Source organism: Oncorhynchus mykiss, chromosome 11, assembly GCF_057628025.1.
Source record: "Oncorhynchus mykiss isolate SJ-2025 chromosome 11, ASM5762802v1, whole genome shotgun sequence".
In the NCBI taxonomy this organism is placed as follows: Eukaryota; Metazoa; Chordata; class Actinopteri; order Salmoniformes; family Salmonidae; genus Oncorhynchus; species Oncorhynchus mykiss.
Genome location: NC_143032.1, coordinates 64,357,008 through 64,372,500, shown reverse-complemented (window position 1 = coordinate 64,372,500; position 15,493 = coordinate 64,357,008). Strand labels below are relative to the sequence as shown.

General features: G+C 40.6%; 3 protein-coding genes across 5 annotated transcripts in view; 1 reads left to right on the top strand and 2 right to left on the bottom strand.

Moving 5' to 3' along the window:
* LOC149979664 (uncharacterized) overlaps nt 1–2,658 on the bottom strand; it is a 3,853-nt gene extending 1,195 nt beyond the window's left edge. Inside the window, exon 1 of the mRNA XM_090190920.1 lies at nt 1–2,658. This exon is cut by the window's left edge and continues 1,195 nt beyond it. Coding sequence (XP_090047046.1) covers nt 1–128 — 128 coding nt within the window. The 5' untranslated portion in view covers nt 129–2,658.
* ikbkb (inhibitor of nuclear factor kappa B kinase subunit beta) overlaps nt 1–15,493 on the bottom strand; it is a 33,681-nt gene that overhangs the window by 17,583 nt on the left and 605 nt on the right. For 2 of the 3 annotated variants that reach the window (XM_036936066.2, XM_036936068.2), the window contains exons 2-3: nt 15,102–15,250; nt 3,794–3,888 (exon numbers count right to left, since the gene is read on the bottom strand). In XM_036936066.2, coding sequence (XP_036791961.1) covers nt 3,794–3,888; nt 15,102–15,206 — 200 coding nt within the window. In that variant the 5' untranslated portion in view covers nt 15,207–15,250. The remainder of the gene's footprint in view (nt 1–3,793; nt 3,889–15,101; nt 15,251–15,493) is intronic. The other variant, XM_090190918.1, reaches the window with a different exon arrangement.
* Nucleotides 15,146–15,493, top strand: part of LOC110536184 (tissue-type plasminogen activator) — a 34,924-nt gene continuing 34,576 nt past the window's right edge. Inside the window, exon 1 of the mRNA XM_090190919.1 lies at nt 15,146–15,342. The gene's annotated coding sequence lies outside the window, so the exon portion shown is untranslated. The remainder of the gene's footprint in view (nt 15,343–15,493) is intronic.

Genomic DNA, 15,493 nt, shown 5'->3' with positions numbered 1-15,493 from the left:
CTGGGCTGTGAAGGCGCACTGGAGACACGGTCTGGCCGGCGCAGGATATACTGGGCCGTGGAGGCGCACTGGAGACCAGGTGCGCTGAGCCGGCACCACCTATCCTGGACAGAGGCCCACTTTCGCATGGCAAGTGCGGGGAGCTGGCACAGCACGCACCGGGCTGTGGATGCGTACTGGAGACACAGTCCGCATCACCGCAAAACATGGTGCCTGCCCGGTATCACGCTCCCCACGGTGAGCACGGGGAGTTGGCTCTGGTTCTAACCCTGGCTCCGCCAACCACCACGTGTGCCCCTCCCCCAAATTTTTGGGAGCTGCCTCTTGGGTTTCCGTCGTGGTCGCGAACCCCGGTGTCGTCCTCCCACATCCAGGATCCCTTACCATCCAGGATATCCTCTCATGTCCAGGATGTCTGCTCCTCCTGGCCACGCTGCTTGGTCCGTTTGTGGTGGGATCTTCTGTTACGTTCGTCGATGGAAGGATCGGACCAAGGTGTAGCGTGGTAGGCTTACATTTTTATTTATTAATTGAACACAGAAGAAGAAAAAAAAAATACAAAAAAAACGTAACGTCTAGTAGGGCTAAACAGCACAGTACCAAAAACAAGATCCCAAAAACTACAGGTGGAAAAAGGCTGCCTAAGTATGATCCCCAATCAGAGACAACGATAGACAGCAGCCTCTGATTGGAAACCATACCCGGCCAACAAAGAAATAGAAAACATAGATTGCCCACCCTAATCACACCCTGACCTAACCAAATAGAGATTTAAAAGGATCTCTAAGGTCAGGGTGTGACAAGGACGTTAATAGCAGAGAGAACAAAGCAAATAGGCATTGTGAAAAATGCAAATCTCCCTGAATGTTCCTTACAAAGAAATCAAATAAAATGCGCCAAATACAAGAACCCATTCCCAACAATGCAGAGTTAAAAAGTACTACAAATATTTTGTAAATAAAAAAGGAGATGGTAACACAATAATGAGGCTATATACAGTGCATTTGGAAAGTACTCAGACCCCTTGACTCTTTCCACATTTTGTTACTTGACACCCTTATTCTATAATGGATTAAACACATGTTTTCTCTCATCAATCTACACACAATACCCCATAATGACAAAGTGAAAACAGGTTTTAAATTTTTTTGACAAATTTATCAAAAATGAAAGAAAGAATACATTTATTACATAAGTATTCAAACCCTTTGCTATGAGACTTGAAATTGAGCTCAGGTGCATCCTGTTTCAATTGATAATCCTTGAGATGTTTCTATAACTTGATTGGTGCCGGCCAAACTGAGAAATTGGGGGAGAAGGGCCTTGGTCAGGATGATGACCAATAACCCGATGGTCACTCTGACAGAGCTCTAGAGTTCATATGTGGAGATGGGAGAACCTTCCAGAAGGACAACCATCTCTGCAGCACTCCACCAATTAGGCCTTTATGGTAGAGTGGCCAGGTGGAAATCTCTCCTCAGTAAAAGGCACATCACAGCCTGCTTGGAGTTTGCCAAAAGGCACCTAAAGGACTCTCAGACCATGAGAAACAAGATTCTCTGGTCTGATGAAACCAAGCGTGAACTCTTTGGCCTGAATGCCAAGCGTCACGTCTGAAGGAAACCTGGCACCATCCCTACAGTGAAGCATGGTGGTGGCACCATTTCAGCGGCAGGAACTGGAGACTAGTCAGTATTGAGGGAAAGATACAGAGAAAGTACTGAGAGATCCTTGATGCTCCAGAGCGCTCAGGGCCTCAAACTGGGGTGAAAGTTCACTTTCCAACAGGACAACAACCCTAAGCACACAGCTACGACAATGCAGGAGTGGCTTTGGGACAAGTCTCTGAATGTCCTTGAGTGGTCCAGCCAGAGCCCGGACTTGAACCCGATCGAACATCTCTGGAGACCTGAAAATAGCTGTGCAGCGACGCTCCCCATCCAACCTGACAGAGCTTGAGAGGATCTGCAGAGAAACTCCCCAAATATAGGTGTGTCAACTTAAGCTTGTAGCGTCATACCCAAGAAGACTCGAGGCTTTAATCACTGCCAAAGGTCCTTCAACAAAGTACTGAATAAAGACTTATGTAAATCTCAATACTTATGTAAATGTGATATTTATGTTTTTTAAAACCTCTACTGACTCCCCATCCCGCATGCGGGAGCGTAATCATCGCCTGACACTAATTAGCACAACGCAACGGACATAAATATCCCTAGAAAATATTCCTATTCATGAAAATCACAAATGAAATATATTGAGACACAGCTTAGCCTTTTGTTAATCACCCTGTCATCTCAGATTTTCAAAATATGCTTTACAGCCAAAGCTAGACAAGCATTTGTGTAAGTTTATTATAGCCTAGCATAGCATTATGCCTTGCTAGCAGCAGGCAACCTTGTCACGGAAATCAGAAAAGCAATCAAATTAAATCGTTTACCTTTGATGAACTTCGGATGTTTTCACTCACGAGACTCCCAGGTAGATAGTAAAAGTTCATTTTTTCCCTAAATATTATTTTTGTAGACGAAATAGCTCCGTTTGTTCTTCACGTTTGGCTGAGAAATCGCCCGGAAATTGCAGTCACGAAAACGGCGAAAAATATTCCAAATTAGCTCCATAATATCGACAGAAACATGGCAAGCGTTGTTTATAATCAACCCTCATGGTGTTTTTCTAATATCTATTCGATAATATGTCGGGACAATTCATTTTTCTGTAGGACCGATTGGAGTAATGGCTACCTCTGTATTTTACAGAGTCACCCTGGGAGCCATCAGGTGACCACTTACGCAATGTAGCCGCCTACGGCTATTCTTCAACATAAATGCGTAAAACTACGTCACAATGCTTTAGACACCTTGGGGAATACGTAGAAAGCGTAAGCTGGTTGATAGCACATTCACAGCTCAATAGGGACTCATTGGAACGCAGCGCTTTCAAAATATGGGGCACTTCCGGATTGGATTTTTCTCAGGCTTTCGCCTGCAACATCAGTTCTGTTATACTCACAGACAATATCTTTACAGTTTTGGAAACTTGAGTGTTTTCTATCCAAAGCTGTCAATTAGATGCATATTCTAGCATCTTTTCCTGACAAAATATCCCGTTTAAAACGGGAACGTTTTTTTTCCAATAATGAAAATACTGCCCCTAGAGTGGCAACAAAACAAATTGACAAAAATGTCTAAAAAGCAGTTTTTGCTTTGTCATTATGGGGTATTGTGTGTAGATTGATGAGGGAAAAAAACTATTGAATCCATTTTAGAATAAGGCTGTAACGTAACAAAATGTAGAAAAACTAAAGGGGTCTGAATACTTTCCGAATGCACCGTACAAGGAGTACCAGTACCGAGTCAATGTGCAGGGGTATGAGGTAATTGAGGGAATACAACATGTACATGTGGGTAGGCGTAAATGTGACTAGGCAATCAGGATTTATAATAAACAGAGTAGCAGCAGCGTATGAGTGATGCTGAGTAATATTGAGTGATGCTGTGAGTAAAATAGGCTCAAATGGGATTATCGTAACGTAATCCCAATTGGTGATTTGGTAATAAGCCTAATTTGTTGGATTCACACTGCCAAACCTCCTGTCTTAATGTACTACATAGTCATCCATATCCCTTCCCCTGCTGAGTTGGCAGATATGACCCATATGGATTGGTCTACAGCTAAACCTAAACCCACTGTAAAGCTAAGTGGACCCATTGCCATACTGTTCGCACCATGCAAATCCCTTAAAATCGCTAAATTATAAGAAAATGTTTTCGTAGACATAAAAGTCTCTCACCTCTTCATGATCTGTATCTCCAAACACCAGCGTTCTCTGTTCCTCTCACTCAGCTCCTGACGACACTGCTTAATGGCTATCTGCTCCTCTGTGTCCTACACAACAACACACAGGTAGGATTAGACACACACACACACACACACACACACTAACACTATTACAATGCTGTTACAATACATACACACAGTACACAGAAAGAGACAGGCCTGACACAACGTAAAGCGTAAGAGGCAGCGTAAAGCCTGTCAGAAGTATAATAGCCACATTAATCAATTTCAGTGTCAAGAAAAAGTATGTGAACCCTTTGGAAATACCTGGATTTCTGCATAAATTGGTCATACAATTTGATCTAATCTTCATCTAGATCACAACAGTAGACGAACACAGTCTGCTTAACTTCACTAGGGTCGGGGGCACCATTTTCACTTCCGGATGAAAAGCATGCCCAAAGTAAACTGCCTGCTACTCAGGCCCAGAAGCTAGGATATGCATATAATAGGTACAATTTGGATAGAAAACACTCTAAAGTTTCCAAAACTGTTCAAATAATGTCTGTGAGTATAACAGAACTGACTTGGCAGACGAAAACCTGAGAAAAATCCATCCAGGAAGTGGGATTTTTTTTATGTTTGTAGTTTTCTATCGAATGCCATTACAGTATCCATTGACTTAGGACTCACTTCCTATGGCTTCCACTAGATGTCAACAGACTTTAGAAATTGTTTCAGTCTTGTATTCTGAAAAATGAAGGAGTAAGACCACTCTGAATGAGTGGACCATTCAGTGTCCCAGAGCTTTTTCATGCGCATGACCGAGAGCGTGCCTTACTTTTAAATTGACAACATTATTGTCCGATTGAAATATTATTGATTATTATGACCTGGGGATTGATTATAAACATCGTTTGACATGTTTCTACGAACTTTACGGATACTATTTCAATTTTTCATCTGCCTGTTGTGACTGCATTTGAGCCTGTGGATTACTGAACAAAACAGAGGTTTTTGGATATAAACATGGACTTTATTGAATAAAACAAACATTTATTGAGTAAATGGGAGTCTTGTGAGTGCAACCATATGAAGATCATCAAAGGTAAGTGATACATTTTATCACTATTTCTGACTTGAGTAACTCCTCTACTTGGCTTGTTACTGTTTGTAATGATTTGTCTGCTGGGCACTGTTCTCAAATTATCGTATGGTATGCTTTTGCCGTAAAGCCTTTTTGAAATCTGACACCGTGGTTGGATTAAGAATAAGTTAATCTTTAAAACGATGTATAACACTTGTATGTTTTGCGAATTTTCATAATTAGTATTTCTGTTTTTGAATTTGGCGCTCTGCAATTTCACTGGATGTGTGCCAGGTGGGATGCTAGTGTCCCACGTACCCTAGTGAGGTTAAACTAATAACACACAAACAATTATACGTTTTCATGTCTTTATTGAACACACCATGTAAACATTCACAGTGCAGGGTGGGAAAAGTATGTGAACCCTTGACTAACTGGTTGATCCACCTTTGGCAGCAATAACCTCAACCAAATGTTTTCTGTAGTTGCGGATCAGACCTCAACAGTCAGGAGGAATTTTGGACCATTCCTCTTTACAAAACTGTTTCAGTTCAGCAATATTCTTGGGATGTCTGGTGTGAACTGCTCTCTTGAGGTCATGCCACAGCATCTTTTTTTTATTTTTTATGTTTACCTTTACTTAACTAGGCAAGTCAGTTAAGAACAAATTCTTATTTTCAATGACGGCCTAGGAACAGTGGGTTAACTGCCTGTTCAGGAGCAGAACGACAGATTTGTCGGGGATTTGAACTTGCAACCTTTCGGCTGCTAGTCCAACGCTCTAACCACTAGGCTACCCTGCCGCCCAATCCGGTTGAGGTCAGGACTGACTGGGCCACTCCAGAAGGCACATTTTCTTCTGTTCCATTCTGTTGTTGGTTTACTTCTGTGTTTTGGGTCGTTGTCCTGTTGCATCACCCAACTATTGTTGAGCTTTAACTGGCGGACAGATAGCCTAACATTCTCCTGCAAAATGTCTTGATGAACTTGGGAATTCATTTTTCCGTTGACGATAGCAAGCTGTCCAGGCCCTGAGGCAGCAAAGCTGCAGCTCCAAACCATGATGCTCCCTCCACCATACTTTACAGTTGGGTTGAGGTTTTGATGTTGGTGTGCTGTGCCTTTTTTTTCTCTACACATTTCTCTACACATTGTGTGTTCCTTCCAAACAACTCAACTGTTGTTTCATCTGTCCACAGAATATTTTGCCAGTAGCACTGTCGAACATCCAGGTGCACTTTTGCAAACTTCAGACGTGCAGCAATGTTTTTTTTTGACAGCAGTGGCTTCTTTCGTGGTGTCCTCCCATGAACAGCATTCTTGTTTAGTGTTTTACGTATCGTAGACTCATCAACAGAGATGTTAGCATGTTCCAGAAATTTCTGTAAGTCTTTAGCTGACACTCGAGGATTCTTCTTAACCTCATTGAGCTTTCTGTGCTGTGCTCTTGCAGTCGTCTTTGCAGGACGGCCACTCCTAGGGAGAGTAGCAACAGTGCTGAGCTTGCTCCATTTATAGACCATTTGTCTTAACGTGGACTAATGACATCAAGGCTTTTAGAGATCATTTGTAAACCTTTCCAGCTTTATGCAAGTTAACAATTCTTAATCTTAGGTCTTCGGAGATCTCTTTTGTTCGAGGCATGGTTCACATCAGGCAATGTTTCTTGTGAATAGCAAACTCAAATTTTGTGAGGTTTTTTTTAGGGCAAGGCAGCTCTAACCAACATCTCCAATCTCGTCTCATTGATTGGACTCCAAGTTAGCTTACTCCAATTAGCTTTTGGAGAAGTCATTAGCCTAGGGGTTCACATACTTTTTCCAACCTACACTGTGAATGTTTAAATTATGTATTCAATAGAGACAAGAAAAATACAATAATTTGTGTGCTATTAATTTAAGCACACTATGTTTGTCTATTGTGACATAGATGAAGATCAGATCAAATTTGATGACCAATTCATGCAGAAATCCAGGTAATTCCAAAGGGTTCACATACTTTTTCACTGTAACACTTCAACTCTGGGCAAAACATAATGAGCTGTACGACCAGCTTATTGTTTATTTTGGGTATTATGATGTTATCCTCAACAATCCAGGAAGTAACGGATAGAATCATCACCAGTGATTCAGAAAGTAGCAGAGGAAGTCCCATTAACACAATGCCATAGCCCATCATGCCCGTCCCTCCACTTCCTACGACAGACCGAAGTTACACTATACATACAAACGTATGTGAACACCCCCTCAAATTAGTGGATTTGGCTATTTCAAACCCACCCGTTGCTGACAGGTGTATAAAATTGAGGACACAGCTATGCAATCTCCATAGACAAACATTGGCAGTAGAATGGCTTTACTGAAGCTCAGTGACTTTCAAATGTGGCACTGTCATAGGATGCCACCTTTCCAACAAGTCAGTATGTCAAATTTCTGCCCTGCTAGAGCTGCACCGGTCAACTGTAAGTGCTGTTATTGTGATGTGGAAACGTATTGGAGCAACAACAACTCAGACGCGAAGTGGTAGGCCACACAAGCTCACAGAACGGGACCACAGAGTGCTGAAGCATGTAACGCGTCTGTCCTCATTTGCAACACTCACTAACTCTGGAAGCAACGTCAGCACCAGAACTGTTTGTCAGGTGCTTCATGAAATGGGTTTCCATGGCCAAGCAGCTGCACATAAGCCTAAGATCATCATGCGCAATGCCAAGCGTCGGCTGGAGTCGTGTAAAGCTTGGAAACACGTTTTCTGGAGTGATGAATCACGCTTCACCATCTGGCAATCTGACGGACAAATCTGGGATTGATGGAGGCCAAGAGAACACTACTGCCAGAATGCACAGTGCCAACTATAAGGTTTGGTGGAGGAGGAATAATGGTCTGGGGCCGTTTTTTCATGGTGAAATCTTAACTCTACAGCATAGAATGGCGTTCTATACAATTCTGTGCTTCAAACTTTGTGGCAACAGTTTGGGGAAGGCCCTTTCCTGTTTTAGCATAACAATGCCTCTGTGCACAAAGGCGAGGTCCATACAGAAATGGTTTGTCGAGATCAGTGTGGAAGAACTTGACTGGCCTGCACAGAGCTAGTGGAAAGTATGGTGGAAATTACAAGATTATGTTATAATACTGTTATTGCATCAAATGGCTGTTTTATGCAACAGAATAAGGGGTTGTAAGAACACTCATCTGTGTGTGTTCTACTGAGGATGGGCCTCTGAAGATTTACGATGTCTTTGGGTGATACCGCATTCCAGAGCATTAGTTAATGTTTCTGTTCTATACGGTACCAGGGAGAGATGACTCCAGAGCCAGACCCTGGTCTCTACACAATGAGATACTGTCTGCTGTGAATTATAAGTATATTTCATACAAATCTTAACCCATTCCATACATCTGTTGTTTCTCATGTAGACTGAAGGAGGATGGACTTTGCTATAAAATGCTTTGGCTCAAACCAGCTTGTTGAGTTCTCAGTGATCACCTCTAGGGGTGGTTACCAACCAGCTCCATTACTGCACTAATTAAATAATAAAGTTAGATTGTTTTGAAGAAATCTAGAAGTCTCTCCTTTTGATTACAATAATTCCACCACAATTTTGGCGGCGAGGATGCAATGATAAACTTAATTAGATGCATAAACTTAATTAGATGCATTAGATGCAACCAGGGGAAAGCCACTCTCCACTATTTGGAGCAGATCAGATCCCCACCTGGCTGAGAGCGTCAGCAGAATGGATACATCATCTCGAACAGAATTGAATTAAGGATGAGACGGGTTTCTTTCAATAATTGAACTTGAAAGTGCACAGAATTAATAGTACTAATTAGACATTAACTGAACGTTTAAGTGATAAAAAGATAAGAAAAAATGTAAAAATTTAAAAAATAACAAATGCCCCTGTTGAGGGTACACTCAGAGCGAGGTCTTCCTTAAGAGGGCCACAGCTGGGGTAACTAAACAGGACTGAGTTGAGTTGATGAGAGTGTTCTTAAGTGAGATATCCTTGGACATGATTGTTAATTAGCCAGTTGCGGGCTACCAAAAGTCCAGATCCGTGGCAATGGCTTGATGACAGTAGGACTGGTGAGGTTAATGTATTGAACGAAGAACGAGAGTGCAGGTGACGCCTTGCGAGGCATCTGACTTTAAATGTTTTTTTAAAAAATTACGGCAAAACAGGTATGCCCTGGGTTGCAATTGTTGGGTGTAATTGTGCCTGTTTTTGATATTCCTGGTACTTAGAAAATACAAGGTAAGAAAGGATTTTTGGGACCATGTTAAAAAGGTAGATAGGAGACATGGGTACTCTGTAGGTTGTTTTGCACATTTGCATAGACGGAAGATAATCTATAGTAATCGCAGTAGGCGATATCCCAGTGTGGCTACAACACCCAGTTTTGGGACCACTAATTAGGCAATCTTTTGATAATGGTATAGGTTTCCCTGTTCATATAGTCAGGTTTTAAAATCCTGTGTGGATAAACATTGTAGAAGTGTTCTGTGTGGGTGCAATAGGTTGACTCTGTGTGGGTAACCTTTCAATGATGTTCTGTGTGGACATCTGACCAATTCTGTGTGAGTGGTCTGACCAATCCTGTGTGGATGGTTATTTAGTAATGTTCTGTGTGAGCATTTGATCAATCATGTGTGGTTGATCATGAAGGCTCTGTGTGAGCCTGAGATAAATAATAATTAGTAGATAAGTTAATGATATGAAATGGTTTAAAATAGTTAGGTACATATGTAAGAAAATATTCCTGCAGGTTATATAAATATTGATTATGTGTGTTTGTGAACAGTACTGTGTGAATGTGATATGAGAGTTGTGTGAGTGGGTAAATAAGATATAAACATTTGTATACTAAGATGATTGAAATTTGGTTAATAAATGTTCATATAATGTTATTTTGGGGTTCCGTCCATCACTGCCCATCATAGAATATCTTGGACAGTATTGAGAGAGGGACGTTAGCAGCAAGTCTACAGTTTCTGGGAGCTTAGACTTTGCCGTGGTTTCTGGGAGGTCAGAGAACTGTTGAGGATTCCATGACGGGCTGGTTATTATACGGGAAACAAATGTACATTTTTTGGGGTTCCGCTGGGAGTTTGCTTGGAGAGCTGCTTTGTAGCTGTGGAGTGTCCTTGAAAATGCAAATGGAATGGTTGATGTGAGTACATAAGAATTTCTTACATTTTATATGGATTTTGTGAAGATATGAAAATATGATGAATTGTATGTGTGTATAATCGATTACTGGAGATTTGATAAAGTAATACTGGGAATATAATGAGATGCAACTTAAACAACCCATACGTAGACGTACATAGTTTTTCAGTTGGTCCCTTTAATGGATTATTTGATAAAGATGAGGTTTAAGCATTATTCAACTGTCTACAAAGTCTGGCCAATTGTCTCAGAAACTGATTGGAGTGTGTCTACTTTTGGTTAACCTTTTGCGTGTAGGGGGCAGTATTTTCATTTTTGGCTAAAAAACGTACCCATTTGAAACTGCCTATTTCTCAGTCCCAGAAACTAGAATATGCATATAATTGTCAGATTGGGATAGAAAACACTCTAAAGTTTCCAAAACTGTAAAAATATTGTCTGTGAGTATAACAGAACTGATATTGCAAGCGAAAACCTGAGGAAAATCCAATCAGGAAGTGCCTCTTATTTTGAAACCTCTCTGTTCCTATGCATGTCTATGCTCCATTTAAAGGGATATCAACCAGATTCCTTTTTCTATGGCTTCCCTAAGGTGTCAACAGTCTTTAGACATAGTTTCAGGCTTTTATTTTGAAAAATGACCGTGAAAGATCACATTGCGTAAGTGGATAGGTGGGGCTCTCAGAGTGAGTTTTGTGCTACAGAGTAAAGCGGCCATTGTTTCTCCTAGTGTTATTGAAAAATCTACACACCCGGTTGATATATTATCGAATATATATTTTAAAAACAACCTGAGGATTAATTATAAATAACGTTTGACATGTTTCTGTGGACATTATGGATATTATTTGGAATATACGTCTGCGTTTTCGTGACCGCTCTTTCCTGTGGATTTCTGAACATAACGCGACAAACAAACGGTATTTTGGGTATAAAAATAATCTTTATGGAACAAAAATAACATTTGTTGTGTAACTGGGAGTCTCGTGAGTGAAAACATCCGAAGATCATCAAAGGTAAACTATTAATTTGATTGCTTTTCTAATTTTCGTAACCTAGCTACTTAATGCTTAGTGTACATAATGTTTTTCTATGCTATCGATAAACTTACACAAATGCTTGGATTGCTTTCGCTGTAAAGCATAATTTCAAAATCTGAGATGACAGGTGGATTAACAAAAGGCTAAACTGTGTTTTGCAATATTGCACTTGTGATTTCATGAATATGAATATTTTTGTTGTAATATTATTTGACTGTGGTGCTATGCTATTCAGCGGTTGCTGACGAAAATGATCCCGCTAACAGGATGGGTAGCGTCAAGAAGTTAATTTACCCTAACGATGTAACTATAAAACGTTTATTGGATTATTCTCTGTACGGGTTGTTGGGGGTTCACCTTGGGGTCATGATAGTGGCTGTACCAAATGTTTGATGTATTATAATAATTGATTATGCTATGGTGTATTAATTGAAGGGGAGGGGTTATAAGAACCATCCCTCCTTACATTTATAGGGTCCTAGACTACAGATTATCAATACAGTGCCTTGCGAAAGTATTCGGCCCCCTTGAACTTTGCGACCTTTTGCCACATTTCAGGCTTCAAACATAAAGATATAAAACTGTATTTTTTTGAGAAGAATCAACAACAAGTGGGACACAATCATGAAGTGGAATGACATTTATTGGATATTTCAAACTTTTTTAACAAATCAAAAACTGAAAAATTGGGCGTGCAAAATTATTCAGCCCCCTTAAGTTAATACTTTGTAGCGCCACCTTTTGCTGCGATTACAGCTGTAAGTCGCTTGGGGTATGTCTCTATCAGTTTTGCACATCGAGAGACTGAAATGTTTTCCCATTCCTCCTTGCAAAACAGCTCGAGCTCAGTGAGGTTGGATGGAGAGCATTTGTGAACAGCAGTTTTCAGTTCTTTCCACAGATTCTCCATTGGATTCAGGTCTGGACTTTGACTTGGCCATTCTAACACCTGGATATGTTTATTTTTGAACCATTCCATTGTAGATTTTGCTTTAGTCTTTTGCAGACTCCATCAGGTTTTCTTCCAGAATGGTCCTGTATTTGGCTCCCTGCTGAAGAAAAGCAGGCCCAAACCATGATGCTGCCACCACCATGTTTGACAGTGGGGATGGTGTGTTCAGGGTGATGAGCTGTGTTGCTTTTATGCCAAACATAACATTTTGCATTGTTGCCAAAAAGTTCAATTTTGGTTTAATCTGACCAGAGTTTGGTGTGTCTCCCAGGTGGCTTGTGGCAAACTTTAAACAACACTTTTATGGATATCTTTAAGAAATGGCTTTCTTCTTGCCACTCTTCCATAAAGGCCATATTTGTGCAATATACGACTGATTGTTGTCCTATGGACAGTCTCCCACCTCAGCTGTAGATCTCTGCAGTTCATCCAGAGTGATCATGGGCCTCTTGGCTGCATCTCTGATCAGTCTTCTCCTTGTATGAGCTGAAAGTTTAGAGGGACGGCCAGGTCTTGGTAGATTTGCAGTGGTCTGATACTCCTTCCATTTCAATATTATCGCTTGCACAGTGCTCCATGGGATGTTTAAAGCTTGGGAAATCTTTTTGTATCCAAATCCGGCTTTAAACTTCTTCACAACAGTATCTCGGACCTGCCTGGTGTGTTCCTTGTTCTTCATGATGCTCTCTGCGCTTTTAACGGACCTCTGAGACTATCACAGTGCAAGTGCATTTATACGGAGACTTGATTACACACAGGTGGATTGTATTTATCATCATTAGTCATTTAGGTCAACATTGGATCATTCAGAGATCCTCACTGAACTTCTGGAGAGAGTTTGCTGCACTGAAATTAAAGGGGCTGAATAATTTTGCACGCCCAATTTTTCAGTTTTTGATTTGTTAAAAAAGTTTGAAATATCCAATAAATGTCGTTCCACTTCATGATTGTGTCCCACTTGTTGTTGATTCTTCACAAAAAAATACAGTTTTATATCTTTATGTTTGAAGCCTGAAATGTGGCAAAAGGTTGCAAAGTTCAAGGGGGCCGAATACTTTCGCAAGGCACTGTATATATATTTATTATAGAGGTTTAATATTGTTCCACAGTTTATTTTCTAGTCTCTACCTCTTATAAGGAAACGGTCTGAGAAATGTGTGACTGAGACAGAACTGTGTAGGGGAGTGTAAGAGATAAGAGACTAGTCAGACATTCCACTATAAATCAGCTTGGGGAGTGGACATTTACTGGTTAGCCCTTAGAAAACACTGGAACTATTGTATCTCTCTTGCAAGTTTGTATAGCTGTGTATGCATGGGCTTGGTCTGATGAGTAGAAGGTAATGACATATGCAGTGACATCACTAGGGCTGGACTTCGGGCTCAATAAAATAACTAGGGACTTTTCCTATTTTGAAGAACTGTTGTCAACTTCTGTTAATGCAATTGCATTAATAAAGGTTTTTGAATTATATAATTAAAGATATTGTCTGAATGATAATTTCACCAATGAGCCAATGATTGACAAGGAACAATGAACAAACCCCAACAGGGTACTACATTTAAAATAAAACTGCCCATTAGGTAGTATGAGAGGAGTGATATATTTATGTAATAAACCTTTTTCCATAAAGTTAGAGCGAATTAAGATTGAATCTTGATGTAACTTATAACGTTGTACAAAGCCTAGGGTTTCCATCAAACTAAGTATTATTGCGGCACTAATGTGATGAAGTAAAATAATTGAAATATGTCGCTTGAGAAAAGATCATCTGCTTACAATGTAATACATTGTCTGTTGCCTAAATGGAGTCGTATTTAAATAACTGAATCAAATAAGGGACAGTTACCTACATCTAATGAATTCTGATAATAGTGGAGAGGTAATTGCGATAGAGCTGGGACCATGAACATAATTGAAATCTAAACATGGGTATTACTTATTGCAGGATACAACTGCAATGAACTGAAATTGTGGGCAGGAAAAGGATCTGATATTCCAAAATGTGTTTTTTTCTTATGAATTGACTGATGTATTTTATAAATGTGGCGCATTACATGTTACTTTTAAAGTCTTGTACATTTCATAAGTAGGAAACCAAAAGAGAAGAGATAATTGTCAAGTTTGTTTTTAACAGTTGGATCAGTCCCTAGAGAAAGGGATCAAGCCCTAAGAGGGACAGAGGCCAGCCAGCACACAGACATTGTTCTCCAGGAGTGGAGTGAGCAGTTCTGGACTACTATAGGCAGTATAGACTACAGGTGGCTGAAAGGCCAAAGCATGAGAGCCTCAGGGACCACAGAGAGAGGAAGGTCATTGAATCTATTTGAATAAAGACATAAAGTTACATAAATGAACATTTAGGAATCAGAGAGAACAAAGGTCTAAAGCTCTTAATACATTAACATCCTTTTCATAACTCTGATGGGGTCATACATCTATGACAATGAAGCATGTAAAGTACGAGCCAGCGAAAGGATTTGACACAATGCTAACTGTCATTACCACTGACCTCCATTGTTGGTAGGGGTCCACATAGTACTACCACTGTGCCCTTTCAGCTGAATTCACCTGAGACAACACTGAGCAGCATTTCCAGTAAACAAAGTTGTGCATACAGACATAAAGACAGTGCACAGATAGAGGACAGAAAGAGCTAACTAAATGGGTGTGGACAAGTTCCAATGGTGTAGCTATAATAATGTACATCTATGTCCCTCTCATCCTGTGACTAGGTGTGATGTCATAGGCCAGGGAGGATGCAGAGTTCTATGGGCCAGGTCACAGAATAAAGATGAGTGTATTTCCTGTAAGTTACATTTAAAGCATTCATGATGAGGGAATTTAATATTACATCAAATATTAATGTGGGAGCCTCCATAGGTTCTGCTAGGCATGCAGCAGCATAGGTTGTAGGCTATCTGATGACAGTATGAAACATGAAAAATGCCACCACTTAGGATGCTCATACATGATAGCATAGCACTTTTGCAAACACACAAAATAGGGTAAAAGTTATAGGTAACAAAATACACACATGAATGGTGTGCTACTGTTAAAGTTATGTACCTTGTTCTGCCATCGGGTGACATTCCCGAAGCCCCCGGTCCCCAGGCGTTCCTTCAGCTCCCAGGAGCCACAGCTCTGCTGCTGCTGCAGGGGAACGCGACTCATGGTCCTCAGATAGTCCTGACCTCAGCCACACAACAACACAGGATCTGAAAAAATGTTTACTACAGCATTATTAGCCTGTATGTACACTGTATGTAGGCCTAACGAACGCATGTCTGGACCATTGGGGCACTGAAAGGTAAGGCAAGCAGAGCAGCAACGATTTCAAAATATATGGTAACAAGTAACTACAGCTACTACTTGCCCTATAATGACAGTGTTACTAGCTCAACATCCATAGCTGTTCTCTCTGAATACATAATAGGCTACATTATATAAACACTGAAATG